We start from the raw sequence: 20,335 nt of genomic DNA on the forward strand, positions 1-20,335 counted from the left end.
CTCTTGGGACACTGCAGGCATGATTTTTTTTTTTTTTTTTTTTTTCAGGTGCTGCCTGTAGCGCCAATAGACTCTCTTGAGAGGCCTCTTGGACGGCCCCAGCTAGTAAATGGCGCAAGTGAATTTTATTTATTGTGGCTGCCGTGATATTTGACTCTTTGCATGACCCATGCTGCCCCCTGGTGCTCCTCTTGAATGAACATAAGAGCATAAGAACATAGGGAAACTGCAAGAGGCCGAGTGGCCTACACAGGGCAGCTCCAGAATCCCCCCCACTACTCACGATGGGTGAGGTGTAGTTTCAGGGATTACAGGTAGAGGCTTGATACTCATTTACCTTCGGTACGGGCGTACACTCCAGCACCCTGTCTCCTTACTGCACCAATACCTCACTGCCACCTGTCATCCTCATCCATGTAGTTATCCAGTCTACTCTTAAAACAAGCTATCGTCCCTGCACTAACTATGTGATTGCTGAGTCTATTCCATTCTCCCACCACCCTATTACTAAACCAATGCTTGCCTATATCTCTCCTAAATCTATACTTTTCTAATGTAAATCCATTACTGCGTGTTCTATCCTGCTGGCTAATTCTCAATACTTTACTTATATTGCCTTTGTTGTAACCCTTGACCCATTTGAATACTTCTATCAGATCTCCCCGCACTCTTCGTCTTTCTAGTGAATGTAAGTTTAGATGTTTCAGCCTATTTTGATATGGGAGATTCCTCAGCCCCTGCATCATCTTGGTCATCTTCCTCTGAACTGATTCTAGCAAGTTGATGTCCATTTTGTAGTGTGGGCACCAAAGCTGGACAGCATAATCTAAGTGTGGCCTAACTAACGCTAAATAAAGTCTACGGATGACCCCTGCACTCCTGTTGGTTACCGTCCTGTTAATAAAGCCTAATACCCTTTTAGCCCTATTCCTTGCACTAATACATTGCTTCCTTAGTTTTAGGTCAGAGTTCACTAACACTCCCAAATCCCTTTCACACTCTGATCTGCCTATCGCTGTGGAGTCTAAACTATACCCGTGTAATGGGTTGCGTGTTCCTACAATAAGTACGCTACACTTGGTGATGTTAAAATTCATCTGCCATTTTTCTGACCAAGCTGACAGTTTGTTGAGATCCTCCTGCAGTGCTCTAGCATCCTCCCCTGTCCTAATAGTGTGTCCTATTTTGGTGTCATCTGCAAATTTACCTATGTCACTAGTTATCCCATTGTCTATGTCATTGATGTAGATAATGAATAAAAGCGGGCCTAAAACTGAACCTTGAGGAACCCCACTGGTAACATTACCCCATTCGGATTTTTTACCGTTAATGGTAACCCTCTGTTTCCTGTCGCTAATCCACGCCTTAATCCAATCAAATACCTTCCCTCTTATCCCATGAGCCCTGACTTTATTCAACAGTCTCTGGTGAGGTACCTTATCGAAGGCCTTACTAAAATCAAGATAAACTACATCATAGCTCTCATCATTGTCAGCTGCCTCGTATACTCTATTGTAAAAGGATAAAAGATTAGTGAGGTACGACTTACCTTTAATAAACCCATGCTGTGAGTCGTGAATTAAATTATGTCTGTCAATATGGTCCCTAATACTATCAGCTATTATTGACTCAATCATTTTACCTATAACTGACGTCAAACTAATTAGCCTATAGTTTTCCATAGAAGATTTGTCACCCTTCTTAAATATTGGAATAACGTGTGCCTGCCTCCATGAAACAGGCACCACCCCTGTGTCTAGCGACTTCCTAAATACTTCTGTTAACTGCCCACTTATTTCAGTTTCACATTCCTTTATTACCCTGGGGAAAAGTTCATCTGGCCCTGGCGCCTTGGTGACTTTAAGTCTTTCTATCTGTCTAATCACGAGCTCCCTACTCATGTTGATGTCGGTTAATCCTTCTACCTCTTCTCCCCTGTATATCTGTTCTCCCTGAGGTATATCATCTAATCTTTCTTTAGTAAATAGTTAAGAAATATCTATTTAATGCCTCGCTCATTTCCTCATCTCTATCAATCAGTGTTTCTCCTGACTTAAGCGGCCCTATTTTATCCCTAACCTTGGTCTTATAAAGCTGAAAGAAGCCCTTTGGATTGGTCTTTGCTTCCCTGGCAATTCTAATCTCATAATAACGTTTTGCCATACACGTGTTCTTTTTTACTGTTCCAGCTAAATCGTTGTAACTATCCCTTAGGTGAGTTTCCCCCCTTTTGATTCTAACATATAGTCCTCTTTTCCTTCCTATTTTAGTTTTTAGCCTTTCTGTCATCCATCGTGGGTAATTACCTGTTGACCTGACTTCCCTGTGAGGTATAAACTTTTTTTTTTTTTTACAACAAAGGAGGCAGCTCAAGGGCACACAAAAAAAGAAAACAATAATAAAAAAAGCCCGCTACTCGCTGCTCCTAAAAAAGAAACAAAAGAGGTGGCCGAAAGCAAGATCAAATACGGGAGGAGAGATGTCCTGATACCCTCCGCTTGAAAGAGTTCAAGTCGTAGGCAGGAGGAAATACAGATGAAGGAAGATTGTTCCAGAGTTTACCAGCGTGAGGGATGAAAGAGTGAAGATGCTGGTTAACTCTTGCATAAGGGGTTTGGACAGTATAGGGATGAGCATGAGTAGAAAGTCGAGTGCAGCGGGGCCGCGGGCGGGGGGGAGGCATGCAGTTAGCAAGTTCAGAAGAGCAGTCAGCGTGGAAATATCGATAGAAGATAGAAAGAGAGGCAACATTGCGGCGGAATTTAAGAGGTAGAAGACTATCAGTATGAGGAGGAGAGCTGATGAGACGAAGAGCCTTAGCCTCCACTCTGTCCAGAAGAGCTGTGTGAGTGGAGCCCCCCCACACGAGATGCATACTCCATACGAGGGCAGACAAGGCCCCTGTATATGGACAGCAACTGTGCAGGGGAGAAGAACTGATGGAGACGGTACAGAACGCCCAGCCTCGAGGAAGCTGTTTCTGTCCTAGTTTAATCTCCCTGACCAGACTATTGTACTCACCCTCCAAGCTACTGACCTGACTAGTGACCTCACCAGAGATTAACGCCCCTCCCTGCTCTGGGTCCTGACCTACTTCTGATCTCACTCCCCTAAGCCTCTGCAGCTGTTTTCTTGACCCCTCGTACTCCGCCTTCCTGAAGTAAGGTATTAATGTGTTGTTACTGCTAACTCTATCCTCCCATTTGATATTAAATCTAATTTCCTTATGATCACTGTTACCTAATGAATCCCCAACCTCAATATTGCTTATTATGTCCTCTCTATTAGTTAACAACAAATCCAAAATATTTTCTTCCCTCACTGGTGTTCTAATTAATTGTTTAAGTACAAAACACATCCCAGCCAGCGAGGAGGAAACGTGGAGATGGAGTAAACTATCCTGTATCACATCTAACAAATCCTGTGCCTCTTGGTCTCTGGATAAAGTATCCCACTCTATGTTCCTATAATTGAAATCCCCAATTACACACACATTTCTATATCTTGACGCCCTACTAGTTTCCTGTAAAAGGGGTTGGCTACTGTCCCTGGTAAGGCTGGGCGGTCTGTAAAGTACTCCGATGACAAGCTTCTCCTTTCTACCAATTGTTTCTACCCAGAGGGATTCTGTATTGCTAACTACCTTTATTGAGTCGTTAATGACACATTTAAGATTGTCCCTGACGAAGAGTGCGACCCCACCCCCCCTTCCTGCCAATTCGATCCTGGTGGAATAACTTATACCCTTCAATCTCTAATTCTGGGAGAAAGTGTCTGTCTGCAGTGTTTATCCATGACTCTGTGATCGCTATCAAATCAAATTTCTCTACGCACGCCTTTCCCCTCTATAAATCTATCTTATTCCTAATACTTCTACTGTTTGTATAGTACACATTTAGACCTACCCCTTGCCTTACCCTGCAGCTGCTATTATTATTACTACATTTAGTGCTCCCACTTGGTATTGCCATCTTAGGCCCCTTCTTACTTATTACTTACTTATTTTGTCAGGGAGAAAATAGTTGGGAGGGTGCTGCTCTAGATGTTAATCCCACAGAAAGCAGTGACTATTTCTTAGAGGACAAACTAGGCAACATAGCCTTCAAACAGTAGGAAATACAACTGAAACATTTAAGCAGATAGTAACTTTTCCTACTACCAACCTGGCTGAGCTGGTATGAAGCCTGGCAAAGAGCCAAGAGCAGCAATTACAGCAGCAATCACAGCAGGACCTCCATGGATGTGTAGCTCACAGCTGTTTTCCCCTGTAAAGCTGTGGGGTTCTGGAAACCACAGCACCAGCCCACGGTCTAAAGCCTCTCCTGCAAAAAAACTCTCGTTAGTGACCAAATTTAGGTACATTATACACTATTCTCTTCAATCTTAAAATTATTTTTCTAAGTTGTGCATTTACCTATTACAAGAACTATTTTTTACCTCTTCAAAGCCCAGTAGAGATATAGCCTCTATAGCTCTGAAAAATGTGTTTAGAGAATTTGTAAATGCAATATATAGTTCTCCATTTAGTTTCTCCGAGAAAATTCTTTCCTTCAACACGTCAAACCAAACAAATTAGATGTGCAATAGCTATTCATGAATGAATATCAATCAGCCTTATGATATGGACACAAAAGATTAGACATGAAGAGTTGACAGACTGGGGTGTAAAATCATCCTACATATTGAAAGGTCTTCTGAAAAAAAAGGCATAGACTGAAGGGTGCACTAGATAAGCAATCCCCACAGCCACAGAACAAATTAAGTACCCCATTTTTTGGTCCATAAATATTCAAGTTGAGGCAACAGTAAAAAATATCAAATATTAACTAACACTTTGGAATTTGAGTTACTAACACTTTCATTACCTTTTAGCTCTATAGGATTATCTGTGAAAATGGGAAGGTGCTACCTGAATTATTTATATATTTAAACTGCTGATCTTTCCACTCATTTGAAGGGATCAATCCTTTCAGTTCTCCTGACAACTATTGTGGCTTTTCCAGAATGGGTTTCCTGGCCACGATCATGGCTGTACATTTAAGTAAGACTCAAAACTGTGAGGGGTATAGTCTATTGACTCTAACTTGAGCCCTGTGGCTTGGCCCGGGGAACCCACCATTGTTTACACACCTAGTGATAACCTGCGCATGGAGATCTGTCTCACTGTTAGTCTGTACGTTATCTATTTATGGAATTAATATATATATATATATATATATATATATATATATATATATATATATATATATATATATATATATATATATATATATATATATATATATATATATACGTATATATATATATATTCATAATACGACTGCATGGTGTTATGAATGGCTTGGGATTTGAGGGAAAGACAACGACTCTGTAAACCTTCCATTTCACTTGGCAACGTGGCTCATGCAACGTTGCCGCCTGAGGGACCCTAGCAACAGGCGCCAGGCCGTACCATTCACCTTTCCGCCACCCTGAGGGGGTGGAGAGAGAGAGAGAGAGAGAGAGAGAGAGAGAGAGAGAGAGAGAGAGAGAGAGACCCTCTGAGGAGAGTGATGGAGTGATGTGGTAACAGCGCAGTCTCCCTGAGCCGCACCTAAAGGTTCAAGTTAGAGTTGATAAAATATAGTAGGTGAATGGAAAGAGGAAATAGGCCACTCCCAAGACACCCTCTGCTTCCACCAGATATATGCAGGTCACACAATTTTAATTTTTGTTGTCTGAGAGATGCCAATAATGGGAAGGTGTGGAGTTGTAGGAATTAGTTTTATTATAGTGTTTATTTGTCAATATTTTTATTTATTTTCTAGGTATCAGACAGTTCATATGAAAGTAGGCATTACCTATTAGAAAGTCCTACAACTAACTACCCCAGGTAAAAAAGGGAATCCAGTAGTGTTTTGGGTGTGCAAATACTGGAAAAAAAGTCCTTAGGGAAAGGGAAGTACAGTAACACCTCAGTTTACGAGTGCCTTAGTTTACGAGCATTTTGATTTATGTGCAAAAGAAAATCACTAAAAATGCCTTGATTTACGAGCAGTGACTTGGTGTACTAGCATCCTGCTTGTATGAGTCGAAGATGTGAGCGTGGATTCCCATTGTTCACCGCAAGATGAGAGTGCTCAGAGCGGAAAACAATGGGAATAGAATCTCAGGTTGGTATCGCACTGGGCCATTTTCCTCTAACCAGTAGGCGCAACAGGCAACTCCAACATTTTTTAATGTGCGTCACATACGACCAAGGCTGGTTGCCCATAGGTGCAATTCTCAAAACTCTTATGAGCTCGTAAGCCACATCTACGACCACGCAGAGCATTCACCGCAATTCTCAAAGCACTACCTGATCGTAACTATGCCCGTAAGTTAAGGGTGGGTCGGGTGCAGTTGTAAGCCTTACGATGTCTCTCTGATTTATTTGCACATAGGAAGAACATGTGTTCAATAAGTAAATCTATCTATTACAGTGAGCAATCAACAGCAGAGGTATTTGTTTAACATCTTTTGTGTGTGGTGCCGTTACAAAGGTGAAACTTCCCTCAACATACTGGAGTCACACAGCACGCCAGACTGCTCTCGCTGCTTCCTGTGGCTAAATGATTGTGCTCCGAGAAGCCTAATTAAAGTGTGAGAGAACGGTGACAGATGGAAAATGTTAGTCATTCAGTGATATGTGAAGCAACAAACTATCAGAATATTACAGGGGAGGCAGCCATGTGTCACTCTGAGTGATTTATTGTATACAGTAAAACCTCACCATTTGCACACTCACCATTTACGCCCTCGCCATTTGCGCGGCCTTAATTTGCGGCGATCATCCCACCATTTGCGCACCTCGCCGCTATGGTAACGGCGTCTCACTGACAGCAAAATGGCATCCGTTGATCTTCTGAGGACGTTTACTAGCTGTTCTGGCAGCAAAATGGCATCCGTTGATCTTTTAAGGACGTTTACTAGCTGTTCTGGCAGCAAAATGGCATCCGTTGATCTTTTAAGGACGTTTACTAGCTGTTCTGGCAGCAAAATGGCATCCGTTGATCTTTTAAGGACGTTTACTAGCTGTTCTGGCAGCAAAATGGCATCCGTTGATCTTCTAAGGACGTTTACTAGCTGTTCTGGCAGCAAAATGGCATCCGGTGATCTTCTGAGGACATTTACTAGCTGTTCTGGCAGCAAAATGGCATCCGGTGATCTTCTGAGGACGTTTACTAGCTGTTCTGGCAGCAAAATGGCATCCGGTGATCTTCTGAGGACGTTTACTAGCTGTTCTGGCAGCAAAATGGCATCCGGTGATCTTCTGAGGACGTTTACTAGCTGTTCTGGCAGCAAAATGGTGTCCGCTGATCTTCTAAGGACGTTTACTAGCTGTTCTGGCAGCAAAATGGAGTCCGCTGAACTTGAGGGCATTTACTAGCTGTTCTAGCAGCAAAATGACGTCCGCTGATCTTCTGAGGACGTTTACTAGCTGTTCTGGCAGCAAAATGGCGTCTGCTGCATATTTGCTGATCACATTTGCCATGGTTTTACTTAAATTAGAACATTTCTACATCGCGGGCTGGGAGACACGCGGCAAGGCTGTACAAGGGATCCCGTACGCTTGCTCCGCCCACAACCGTACGTTTAGTGTAGTAGCAGTATAGCTGTTGTGGCAGCAAAATGGCATCCGCTGGAGAGCTACAGCTGTCTACCACCCGCTTCCTCTCTGCCGCCAGTGAAGAACACTGCCAATGTACACAACATGTCGTTTCCCGCCATGACCCGATCACCTCTCCTTGTCTCGTGGTGACCATGAATATTTGATGTTTTCTGCCTCACCTTTCCACCACCATCATGCTGCACGCAGCGTCATCGAAGCCTAAACCCCGGAAGAACCCGAATGATGACCATAGCACAGGTGGAAGTGATTAAGAAGGTGGACAGTGGAAGAAAAAAGCGAGAGATTGGCCGTGAGTATGATGTATTTCCTGCCAGCACTTTTTTTTTTTTTTTTTTTTTTTTTTTGCTGGTAGGTTTTTTTTTGGGCCATGACTGCCCATATGTATTTTTCCCCATAGGTCATTAAGTTCACCATTTGCACATTCACCATTTGCGCACCTTCAGACCGCCCATATGTGCGCAAATGGTGAGGTTTAACTGTATGTGATTATATCCCGTTGCCTCCCTCTTTCTGCAAAAAGGTTCTTTATTTGCATTACATTGACTATTGTAACATGTTAATGAATATGTAGCAACTGTCTCATCAAGGCAGTCAGTGGTAAGAGGGAGTGGGTGACTCATTGCCGTGGCAGGGCGTGAGGCGTGACTCATGATTGGCTGGCTGACCTCAAGAAGCGACTGTGATTTGTTGGCGACTCTAATAACATACGCTGAAACTCCCCAAGTCTGCCACCAATCAGCTGGGGCCTGCAGGACTGCAATCTCCTCTGAGAATTAGCTTCCCTACATGGACATAAGGACAACTTAGGTTAAGACAATGTAACCTTCGAGAATCTCGCCCCATATCTACAACGTAAACAAACCAGTCGCCCTGTATCCACATGGCTCTGTTTGCCAAAGTAATGGCTGTTGTGGCTTGTGCTGCTGTTACTCAAGTTATGGACTTGTTGCTACAGTTAACTGGAAGGAAGAAGCCATTGTGGGTACGATCATGGCATGAAAGACGGGAGGACAGGAGTGTTTACCCAAACCAGCAACTCGCTCCTGTTTGGCCACACAGGCAACTGCGGTTGGTCCTATCTCCAATGGTTGGAGGAAAATGCCCAGTGTGACACCGGCTTAGTCTGCTTTGTACACTAGCAGAGGTAGCACCACACGCTCGTATCCCCATACATTTTTGCTCTAATGTGCGATCTTTGTGTTTTCAGCACTATAATTACTTTTATTCTGTATATAATAACATGTAAAATGATTTTTATGTTAATATTTTGGAGAGATATGGGATGCATTGATGGGATTCCCATTAATTTAAATGGGAAAATTTGATTTGGTTTGTGAGTGTTTTGATTTGCGAGCAAAATTCCGGAACGAATTAAACTTGTAAACCAAGGTATGATTGTATGCCGACTGAGATATTGCTCTGTGTTTGTGCCTGCATGAAGAACTAACAAGCCCTCTCAGTGTACTAGGAAGTGCGTGTGTGCACATTTACAAAGACATTTTATATACGTTTGAAGCAACTGTCAAGTTGTCTTTTATTCATTTCATATTTTGTGGAATTTCTGCTGGGTTTACCTTTGAAAAACATCTCTGAATAAAAGAGTTATGGTCTGAATGTTTAAAAATCAATGATGAAGCAGCTGATCCTAAATTTTCAAGAAAACTAAACTAAATTCATACTTCATTGCAACATTCTTACTCATGACTAACATACCTGTGATGGGATGCACAATGTGTCTGAGCACGGCTGTGCGTGGCTGTGGGAGAGTGGCGGGGATGGTCATGCTGGTGAGGGCTGTACCAGCCTGCTCTCCTGACACCCGCACCAAAGCCACACCACACTTGCCTTGGCCTTATAGTGACGAGTGTTAATTATGTACATTAAACAGATTTGAAAGGTGTTTGAAATAATACTACCTTGAAAATCATTATCTGAGAAATGAGACATGATGTCAACAATCATTTACAAAAGATATTCCTTTTAATTAAATGCTTGTTTGGCATTAGCAACAAAGGCCAGGGATGAGAGCAGGGATAATATAAACATGTAAAGTAACACCTGTGGGGAGCACATCGCTGACAAGGTTAGAAATGGATTTCTTGAGTGGCTGTGATTGGTTGACACTTGTGAGCACCATTGTGCAGAAAGTTGGTCTTGAAACCCAGTAAATAAGGGTAAATGCTTCAGCACTTTTATATAGTATGGGGTTATGTTCTGTTGGACTGCAGTAATAGAACAGGAAGTGGCTTCACACTTTATAAATTTCTCATAAGCTAGCAAAAAGAAGGGAATAAGCAGCAAAACTCTAAAAGGAAAACTGGCGATCCAATGAGGGCTCTCAGATATTTATTGTACAATAAAAATCAAGTCAAAAACAAAGTAACTTGTATGTTACCCATCACCGGAACTGAACCAATGCATTGGCCTTGGGTGGCAAGGCAGATAATGGTGCCTACAGAATTGGTTCGATTCCGGTGATGAGTAACATGCAATATTTTTTTTTTTGGGGGGGGGGCTTAAAATACATTATCTACCTAAATTTTGATTGGCCCATAAGTTGATGGAAGCTTGAGAATGTATGCTGTTCATGGAGATATCATGTAATAATGTCAGTGACATCCAATTCATGATACAAAAGTAGGCCAAGTTTTTGTTTTGACAACCTACAAGACAATGTACATGATTTACATTGTGCATGCAATACTTGTACTAAATCAATACTTGTATGGGTATGGGTCAACCAGAAATCATACAAGTGCCATTGTGTGCCCTGATATGAAGTAAGAGCTTCTATTGGACACGACCATTTCACATCATAAGATAAACAAATACAAGATGATGTTAAAAGATGCAGATCATATTAATACTGTATTAAAAGAGAGGCAGAGCATTAATCACTCCAGTGAAGTCTGGCAAACAAATTGTCATCTGGTGAACTATGGCAACGCTAATGTCACCCCCGCGGTTCACATCATGGCGAGTTGTTGCATCTCTCTCTCTCCGTCTAAGCAATTTCTAGTGTTCACCACTACCATTTTTCTTCACTCCGTCTGTTACCTGTTTTCAAATCACATTTTAAAATTTATTTTCTGATCTTATATTCATATAACCCAAGAGAATGACTTCCTTCCCACTTTTTAGATTAAAAAAATAAATTAAAAAAATAATCATTCAACTCATCCCTAATCAACAAAAAGAAAAGGTTACCAGCAAAGTTTAAGAGCATTAAAGTGTGCAGAAAAACATAACACTAGTCTCCTGAATTTAACACAGACCTAAATTATAATTAAAATCAATGTTACTATAGTACTGGATAGAAATTGAAAACAGTCAAAGATCAGAAGTGCAGGCACCATTTTAAGAGAAATTGGTATGCTGTGTTTAATTACCAGCTACAGAAAAATATGAATTCAAATATGAATCCCTGCCATACCTGAGGAAAGAGCAAAGACAGTGGAGGCAGCACACCTTGAGAGCCTCTGATGATGTACTGCTAGAAGGGCACCCTGCTGCCTGAGGGCTTCCCTCACTGCTGCACGCAGCATCATAGCTCACCACGCCAGGGCTGAGGATCACATATCACAAAAAATCAAGGTGGTGACAAAATTGGTAATTCTTGATGCTTTAGTCATACTTGCATTTTGTATTAACAAACTTAAAAATAAAACTGATTATAAAAACTGATTATACTTGAACTGATTCGATCAGTGCTGTAAAAATCAAATCAAATCAAACATATAAACGTTTTCCTACCATTCTACTAGTCCAAGCTCTTATTTTATTGCTGTAGTGTCTCTTTACATTTTGAAAATTAGTTTCCATAGAAAAAACATTCATGAGTATGGAGATGTAAGGAAAAATTATGTACGTAGTACAAAATATAACTACAGATCAACAAGTATTTGAACATTCCTGCATCACACAGTGAAATTCATTAGAGCTTATAATCATCTCCGTGGTAAGGCATTAAGTTACTTAACCCGGTAGCTGCGGGGACCATGTTTCTTAAAGGTCCCTCTAAGCGAAAAAAATAAGAAAAAATCATCACTCACGCAAACCATTTCATAATATGTATGTTTTTTTTCTTTTCTTTCTTTTACAGCTAAAGAAACAGCTTAACCCGAGAACGTCGGCAGACCCTTTTCTGGGCTTTCACGAGTCGTGGCTGTGGTACGGTGAACCCTAAAAAGGGCTCACCATAAAACCCATAATTCAAGCTAATTGTAGAGGGTGGTGGCATAGAGCAACCCACCATACATGCCCTGGGTCACAGTGGTGGGTGAGTGCTATTGAGATGGGCTTTTTTGTCATAGGTGGTGCTGTAAGGTCATGGCAGACTGAATTAGCTATCCACACAGTAATCACTTGTCAAATTCTCTAAAGTAGACAACAAGCGACTCTCGGCTAGATGCCACGCGTCACAAGACTGTTTATTTTGTAACAAACACCACCCAAAAAGAATGGAGTTTGAGTAAAAGTAAATATTTTTAACAGGTTTATGGTTATGAGAGGAGTACTCTGATGTACGTTCCCTGCTCTTTTCTTAGTATCAAAATGCAGTGTAATTTTGCCGTTTCTTGGCCACTTCTCGGCTTTCCCATAGCCGAAGCCCACGGGTTAAGGGCAACAAAAAAAGGTGAAAAAAAAAAAAAAGCCCGCTAATTGCTGTTCCCACAAAGACAAAAGTAATGAGCAGCCAAAAGAGAGGTTAATTTCGGGAGGAGAGGTGTCTTGATACACTCCTCTTAAAAGAATTCAAGTCAAAGGCAGGAGGAAACATAGACGAAGGAAGGCTGTTCCAGAGTTTACCAGTGTAAGGGATGAAAGAATGAAGATGCTAGTTAACTCTTGCATTAGGGGTTTGGACAGTATAGGGATGAGCATGAGTAGAAAGTCGCGTACAGCGGGGCCGCGAGAGGAGGGGAGGCATGCAGTTAGCAAGTTCAGAAGAGCAGTCAGCATGAAAATACTGATAGAATATAGAAAGAGAGGCAACAACTACTGCTTCACCCCCACTGCCTCCCCCCCACTCCGTCCCGCGCTGGGTATTCCAATGGGCCACACCGAATGTCGAATATATTTAAACTACCCCAACCCAACTTTACATAACCTAACCTCTAACTGAGGGGGGGGGGGTCGAAGCTCCCCTCGATCTCCCTCTTAACCAAGGGGGGCTTGGCCCCCCATGGCCCCCGCCACATTATAACGATCTTGGGGGACCCGTGAGAATTCGGGGAGTTCTGGTGGGGGAACATATTTAAATTATTCCAACCAAACTTCACGACCTAACTAACTGAGGGGGGCTTCGTCCCCCTTGACCCCCTTCTTAACCAAGGGGGGCTTGGCCCCCCATGGCCCCCCCCACATTATAATGATCTTGGGGGACCCGTGAGAATTCGGGGAGTTCTGGTGGGGGAACATATTTAAATTATTCCAACCAAACTTGATGACCTAACTAACTGAGGTCGCCCCCCTCGACCCCCCTCCTAACCAAGGCGGATCGTTAGCAACACTGCTCACTTCCACAGCGGATCATTGGCAACACGGCTCACCCATTGCGGATCGTTGGCAACACTGCTCACCTGTAACGGATCATTGGCAACACTGCTTTCCTCCCAATGTCTGCCTCCACCCCTTTCATCAAATACACACTCACTTGTCACCACAACACATCAACATTAATAATTACACTTGATTCACTTCCCTCCCCTGCACACCCGGCTCCCCCGTCCACCCAGCAGCCAACACAAATATGCGTGTTATGCACCTGTACGGGTGCCCTGCGCATTATTCGTCCAGATCCAGAACAAATGTAGGCTATGCCTTTTCACTGATGTTCTAATGTGATTCTGTTGATTACTCAACATCATTTGAAATGCACATTACTCAATTTCCAGCTCCCCCACCCAAAAACCCCATGTTCCCACATGTCCCCCAAGATCGTTGAGGGCAGGGGATAGGCCAAACTTGAAAAGAGTCATAACTCGAAAAGTAGACATCTGTGACAAAAGTGAGGTACAAAATCATGCAATTCACTACATTTATCACCAAAATAACATGAACCACGTGAGAAAATCGTTGGTTGGGTGAAACCATAAAGTGTCCAAAAAAATGGTTCAAGCTACACATGCGGCAGATTAGAAAAAAATGCGAGAATGGTGTAAACTTAGGTGCGAGTATTAAGCTTGTAATAACTGAATGGTAGAGTGTTTCTCACCTCTTCCCATGAAAAATGTTAGCATAAACACTTGGGATCAATGTCTTGTAGACTATAGGCACAGTGCATCATGATTTATCACGTGAGAGATTTTAAAGTGTGCGAGTCCTCATCCCTTCAGCAGGAGTTGACTCAGTTTTAGTTAAAGTAGCTAGCTATCACTGGCAATTTTGGGGGGGCAGAACGCCTCTAATTCTACCTCCATGCCTGCAGGGTCAAACTCAACCGAGGGAGTTCTGTCCGCGCAGCCAGAGCGAGCAGACGTACAGAACTTTTCTCCCTGAGCCGGCTACTCCTGAGCTGAGTCCAAGCCCCGACTGGTGGGAGCAGTGTACCCACTGCTACCCGCCATGGCTTCCCCACCAGGGGGGGCCGTCTGCACCCAATGCCTGCTCCAGAAACAGGCAGGGGAAGGACGCAGAGATGGAGGAGGTCTTGTCAGACTCCGAGGCCCTCCCCCAAAACAAGAGGCAGCGGACGACGTCATCCCCATCAACACCGGTAGAGATCCAGGAGAACCTGGGACCCAAGGCTGCCTCTCTCCCCAGCCCCCCACTGTACACCAGCGCCTCCTTCCTGCTCCAGGCCAAGTCCGGGGCCCAGGTTTTCAATAACCCCAAAAAGGTTGCCCATGCCCTCAGCAGCTCTCCTATAGGCAAGTATGTCTTGGAGGGGAGCTGCGCTCACTAGGAAACGGTTCAACCCTCGCTACCCAGGTATACGAGCACAACCTCCTAAAGGTGCCAGAACTCGCCAAGCCTTCCTTCACACTGGGTGAATGGGAGGTCACCTGCCACAGGGCCGAAAAGGACGACTCCTCCTACCAATACGCCAGGGTGGGGCCACTGGGGGAAGAAACCACCATGGAGGACATCCAGTCGGCCTTCAGGATCTTAGACGGTGCAGGAGGTGAGTGCGTAGAACTCACCTGGATCCCGCCACACTTCCTGCCAAGGACCACCACAGGCAAGTGGGTATGCATGAAAGTGTGAGGGGAGCTCCCTAAGAGGATTTCCATCTCTGGGCTAGTATACTGGCCGCAGCCCTTTCTCCTCCCCCTACTATGATTCCAGTGTGGCGGACCACATGGCCCCAGGTCCAACAGGTGCCCCTACAACCTTGAGGCCCAGCAGCTCCACACCAGGCTGATGGGTGAGGGGCAGGCACTCCATGAAGTGAATAAACAGCTGTGAGAGCACCAAGTGCCCACGTCCCACCCTACCCCTCGACCAGCGTCACCACCACCACAACCTACACGTCTTCCTGCAAGACCAGTCCGTGAAGGCCTCACTTTTGCTGGCATCACCACCAGTAACAGGTATGCCTTCCTAGAAGATGAACATCTAGAGCAACCTGACCAAAATGACAACCCAGCGCCAATAGACCCGGTTCGCCCCGCACACCGCAGGCCCCAGTGGCAGCCCCGCCTTAGGCCAAGCACCTCCACCCCTCACCATCACACAGGGTTCTACCACAAGACATCAACGGTGGAGGTCCACCAGCCCCCCCACCCCCCCCCAACACCACACAGAGCCTCTGCACCCAGTGATAGAGGTGGCAGTCCCTCAGCCCTCTCACACCACAAGCCCACAAGACGAAGTCAGCGGCCTCCCTCAAGTCGCCCACCCACTACCAAACTCAGCCGGACCACCCAGGTCAGCCACCACGCCATCATCATCCTCCACACCACCTGGTCAGGAGGAATTCATCCCCACGTTATTTTCCCTCCTCACAAGGGGCTACCATCTCTACCAAATGGGAACTCCTCCAAAGGACATCATACGTAGCCTGTGGCCCTCTGTCTCTGCGCTCATGTCACTACTACTACAGTAATGGCCCTCACCTCACTCCTATGGAATGCCCGGTCTCTCCTCAGGAAGACCCAAGAATTCCAAACCTTCCTGAAGGACACACTATCCTCGGTGGTCGGGGTGTGTGAGACCTGGCTTCCCCCCCACCTCACCCTCACCTTACCAGGGTACACTATCATCAGGGAGGATCGCCAGCAGGGATGGGGCGGTGGAGTCCTTCTTGCCCTCAAGGAGGAGCTGGTGCACACACAGCTCAGGCCTCCCAGGTGGCTGGGTGGTTGCCTGGAGGTAGCCGTTGCCAGGGTTGGGCTACAGAGGGGCTGGCTCACCGTGGCGGTGTGCTATAACCCAGGTGGAGCAGCCACCTACCAAGAGCTGGAACACTACCTCTCCTCCATTCCACCTCCAGCGTTGGTCATGGGGGACTTCAACGTCCACCACCACTGCTGGGACCCCAACCTGCCTCCATTCCACAGGCACACCCCAGGTAATGCCCTATTTCAAGCCATCCAAAACTCACCACACCGGTGCCTCCTCAGCCCACCGGGCCTGGCCACAAGATACGACCCCCACACTGGGGCAGCCTCGGTCCTAGACCTGTACCTAGGAGACCCAGCCCTTGACACCCCAGTCTTCACAACCGGACTGTACATGGGAAGCGACCACCTCCCCATCATGGCCTCTTTCCTGCAGACCACTCCCAGACCCCACCCGGGCTGCTTACCCAGGTGGAAATTAACAACAGCATGGACAAAATTCCAGGCAGCCCTGAAAAGCCCCCCAAATCTCCCCACCCGACCAATTGGGGAAGCAACACAAGCCTTCCACGAGACACTGGAGGCGGCAGGGCAGGCAGCCTTCCACCTCATCACCTGCCGTCGCCCAGGGAAGGCTTGGTGGAATGACGACTGCCACCAGGCGGTGCAAACACGGCGCAGAGCCTGGAACCAGTGGTGCAGAACACCAACGCCACAAGCAGGCCAGGAGTACCGCCGCCTCGACGCCATCTGCACCAAGACCATCCTCCAGGCAAAGAGGCAGGCATGGGGATCCCACTGCTCCTCCCTCTCTTTCTCTTCTTCCACCAAGAGAACATGGGAGTTCCTACATGCCATGGAAGGCAGGAAAGGGTGACAACCACTCCCCATCAGTGACAGCTCTCAACCCCAGCTGGACGACCAGCAAAAAACTGAGGTACTGGCCACCCACTACATAGCCAAAATAGGAGTGGCTCCCACACTCCAACCACCCCAGGATCTCCACGCCTCCATAGACACAGCTATGCAAACCCCAGGCATCCCAGAGCTCACACAGCCCTTCACCATGGCGGAGACAACCCGAGCGAGGGACTCACTACGTTCCGGGAATGCCCCAGGCCATGACCGCATTCCATACGAGTTCCTCCAGCATCTCACCCCAAACATCCAAGCTGACTTCCTTAACATCTTCAACACCAGCTGGCAAACAGGGGAGTTCCCACCCAGCTGGAAATGGTCCATCCTTCTACCCATCCCAAAACCTGGCAAGGACCCAACACTTCCATCATCTTACAGGCCAATCGCACTCCTCTCCTGCGTTGGCAAAATGATGGAGCGCATGGTAGCTACCTGACTATCCTGGTGGGTGGAGAAGCGTCTGCTGAGGGAGGAGCAGTGCGGCTTCTGTCCCCACCGAAGCACCCTTGACATCCTGGCACAGATGGAACACCACATCTGTGACACCTACTGCCAGCGCCAGGTCATGTCAGCCCTCTTTGTAGATCTAGAGGGGCCCTTTGACACTGCACCACACAAGGGCATCACCTACAAGCTGGCTGGCATGGGGGTCACCGGCACCACCCTCACCTGGGTCAAAGATTTCCTCTCCAGCCGCTCATTTCAGGTGGCGGTGGGAGCCTCCATGTCAACACCGCACCCCATACAAAGAGGAGTGCCGCAGGGATCCATCCTCAGACCCCTCCTTTTTAACATCCTCATGACAGACCTCCAGATCCCTCACCATTCACACCTTCTCCTTTATGCCGACGATATCACCATCATCAGCAGGGCAGCGACACTGGCAGAGTCTCAACAACATCTTCAGGAGGCTGCAGCAGCACTTGAGGGTTGGATGACCACCTGGGGCCTAACCATCAGCCCCCAAAAAAGTGCCCTCATGTGCTTCACCCCTGAAGCGACTGCCAGCACCACCTACAGTGTCCCTGAAAGGCACACCCGTCCCCTACACCCGGACACACACCCTCCTAGGGCTGAGAATGGAGGGACCTCGCCTAACCTGGGCCAGCCAAGTAGCACACCTGAGCACCTCCTGCAACAAGCAGTTATACATAATGAAAAGGATTACCGGCACCCGATGGGGGGCTGACAGGGACCTGCTCCTGAATTATTACAAGACCACCATTAGAGCTGGGATAATGTACAGCAGCAGCATATATGGGGCAGCAGCTCCGTCTACCCTCTCCAAACTGGATACAATCCAGAATGCTGCCCTGAGGATAGCAATGGGGGCAATGCGGTCCTCCCCAGTTGTCTCCCTCCATGCGGAGAGTGGCATTCCCCCTCTAGCCACCCACAGAAAGGAGGTGCTATGCCATCATTACCACCGCATCAGGAGCCTGCCACCCACCCACCCTCTCTCCAAGCTGCACAGCACCTCAGGGGTGGACCAGCATGCTCCAGTCTGGCTCCCTGGAGCCCGCCAACCACTTACAGTAAGGGCACTACTGGTGCACATCACTCTCCACCTCACTCCACCACCAACACAACCTATCAGGCCACACTCCCCCATCCCACCCTGGCTGGACATATCCGACATGGTGTCCCTGCACATCCCTGGCCTCCCTCCTAAACCATCCTCTGGCATTGTGGCACCCATACACTTCCTCCAACTGGACAGGTCACTTTACCACCACCACCTCAAGATCTACACGGATGGGTCACACTCCCCATCGCCACCCTCCATGGCATCAGCCATTTACGACCCCGGAACCAGCACCTGCAGGACGTGGAGACTCCCCCCTGAGACTGACGTCCTGACGGCTGAGCTGTACGCCCTGCACCAGGCCCTCACACACCTCCACACCATCCAGGCCAGGGGCAAGGCAGTCATCTATACAGACTCCCTCTCGTCACTCCACCTCTTCCTCTCCTGCCACCCAACATCCTCGACAGCCCTGACCCACACCATCCAGCGAGACCTTCTCCTCCTAACATCTGAGGGGTGGGAGGTAACCCTGCAGTGGGTACCCTCCCACTCAGGCATGAGAGGCAATGAAATAGCAGACGCCGCAGCCAAGATGGCCCTGGCGGACGTAAACATCACGCCGCTCCCCCTGCCACTCTCCACGGCCAAACGCCTTATCTCCTGCACCTGCCACTCTAAATGGGACGACACACTCCATGACACCCTCCGCATCACCTCCATGGGCCAGTACTGCACCAACTCCTCCCCACAGCCGTGGGTGAGGAAAACATCCTGCGTCCTAGACGTGGCCTTGACGCGCCTCCACCTGGGCCACACACGCCTTGGCGCTCACCTCCACCACCTGCGCCTCGTCTCCGACCCTCACTGCCCCTGGTGCAGGACCATCGAGGACACCATTGAGCACCTCCTGCTGCACTGCCCACGCCACCACTCCCAGCGAGAGCTGCTCCGGCACCAACTCCGTGCCCTGGACGTGCCCACCTTTGACCTGCCCACGCTGCTGGCGGCGGCAGGAGTCCACCCCTCACGGCAGGAAGCTGTCATCCGCCTCACCTGCGCCTTCCTTAGGAAGACGGGGCAGCTGACGCGCCTGTGAAGCCCTCACAGGACGACACCAGGGCTCATGTGAGCGACTAGATCGCCGCGGCCCTAAACAACAACAACAACAATTCATCCGAGGTTCACAAGCCGTAATAACACCTCAAAGGATTAGCAACAACCGGTGATGGGTCAGTCAAACATATCAGTTATGCTTCCGTCCATCTACCTACTTGAACAAGTGTGTCACATCAGAACAAGTTCATAAACCTCCTCTACTCGCACGCGCGGCCTCCCCTCACCGGCGGTTTGTTTACGCGGCGCGTGCTGCGGCTTCTTCTTCTTCTTGTTGCCTTTCTCCATAGAGTTTACACCTGTAATAGAGTGCGCGTCAAAGCTCTGCAAGTATCGGCGCCGGCAGGCGTGGCGGCCATGTTGCTATGTTCAGTTTATCTCACTTGGTCTACTCACCTGCTGGGTGGGCTTCCCGACCCCACAGTCCACATGATGAGGAGGGGGCACTAGGAAGCCAGCACTCTGCAGATGCGCCAGCTCTCAATATATATTTACATACACAAAAATAAATACTAATGAAAGAGCTGGATAGTGCATCATATGCAGTCGACTTGTAATAGCATTTATAAGATTAGATGAAAAGCTATAGTCCATTTAATGATATTCTAAAAGTTTGTCCCCAATTAAGATGATGAGCTAGTGCTGATTTAAATAGAGATAGAGACTGGAGAGTGACTAGGGATTCAGGGAGGGAATTCCACAAAGGAATTCCTCTGATATTAAAGGACCTCTTCCTTAGTTCAAGCTGGATCCTAACATGTGCTATCTTGTACTGGTGGCCTCTGGTGGACGTAAATCAGGAGTTAGAGCAAAAAGGTCTGGAGACCAGCCAGAGAGGAA

General features: G+C 47.0%; 1 protein-coding gene across 4 annotated transcripts in view; it reads right to left on the reverse strand.

The window, feature by feature from the left end:
* LOC126998359 (tRNA modification GTPase GTPBP3, mitochondrial-like) overlaps positions 1-19,713 on the reverse strand; it is a 37,391-nt gene extending 17,678 nt beyond the window's left edge. Inside the window, exons 1-4 of one of the 4 annotated variants that reach the window (XM_050859880.1) lie at positions 19,654-19,704; positions 11,085-11,216; positions 9,365-9,502; positions 4,164-4,322 (exon numbers count right to left, since the gene is read on the reverse strand). In XM_050859880.1, the coding sequence (XP_050715837.1) occupies positions 4,164-4,322; positions 9,365-9,502; positions 11,085-11,199 (412 nt within the window). In that variant the 5' untranslated portion in view covers positions 11,200-11,216; positions 19,654-19,704. Of the gene's footprint in view, positions 1-4,163; positions 4,323-9,364; positions 9,503-11,084; positions 11,223-19,363; positions 19,581-19,653 lie in introns of those variants that run through there. The other 3 variants (XM_050859881.1, XM_050859883.1, XM_050859882.1) reach the window with 3 other exon arrangements.
* Positions 19,714-20,335: the final 622 nt, after the last annotated feature.

The sequence above is a fragment of the Eriocheir sinensis genome, chromosome 14 (genome assembly GCF_024679095.1).
Source record: "Eriocheir sinensis breed Jianghai 21 chromosome 14, ASM2467909v1, whole genome shotgun sequence".
Taxonomy (NCBI): Eukaryota; Metazoa; Arthropoda; class Malacostraca; order Decapoda; family Varunidae; genus Eriocheir; species Eriocheir sinensis.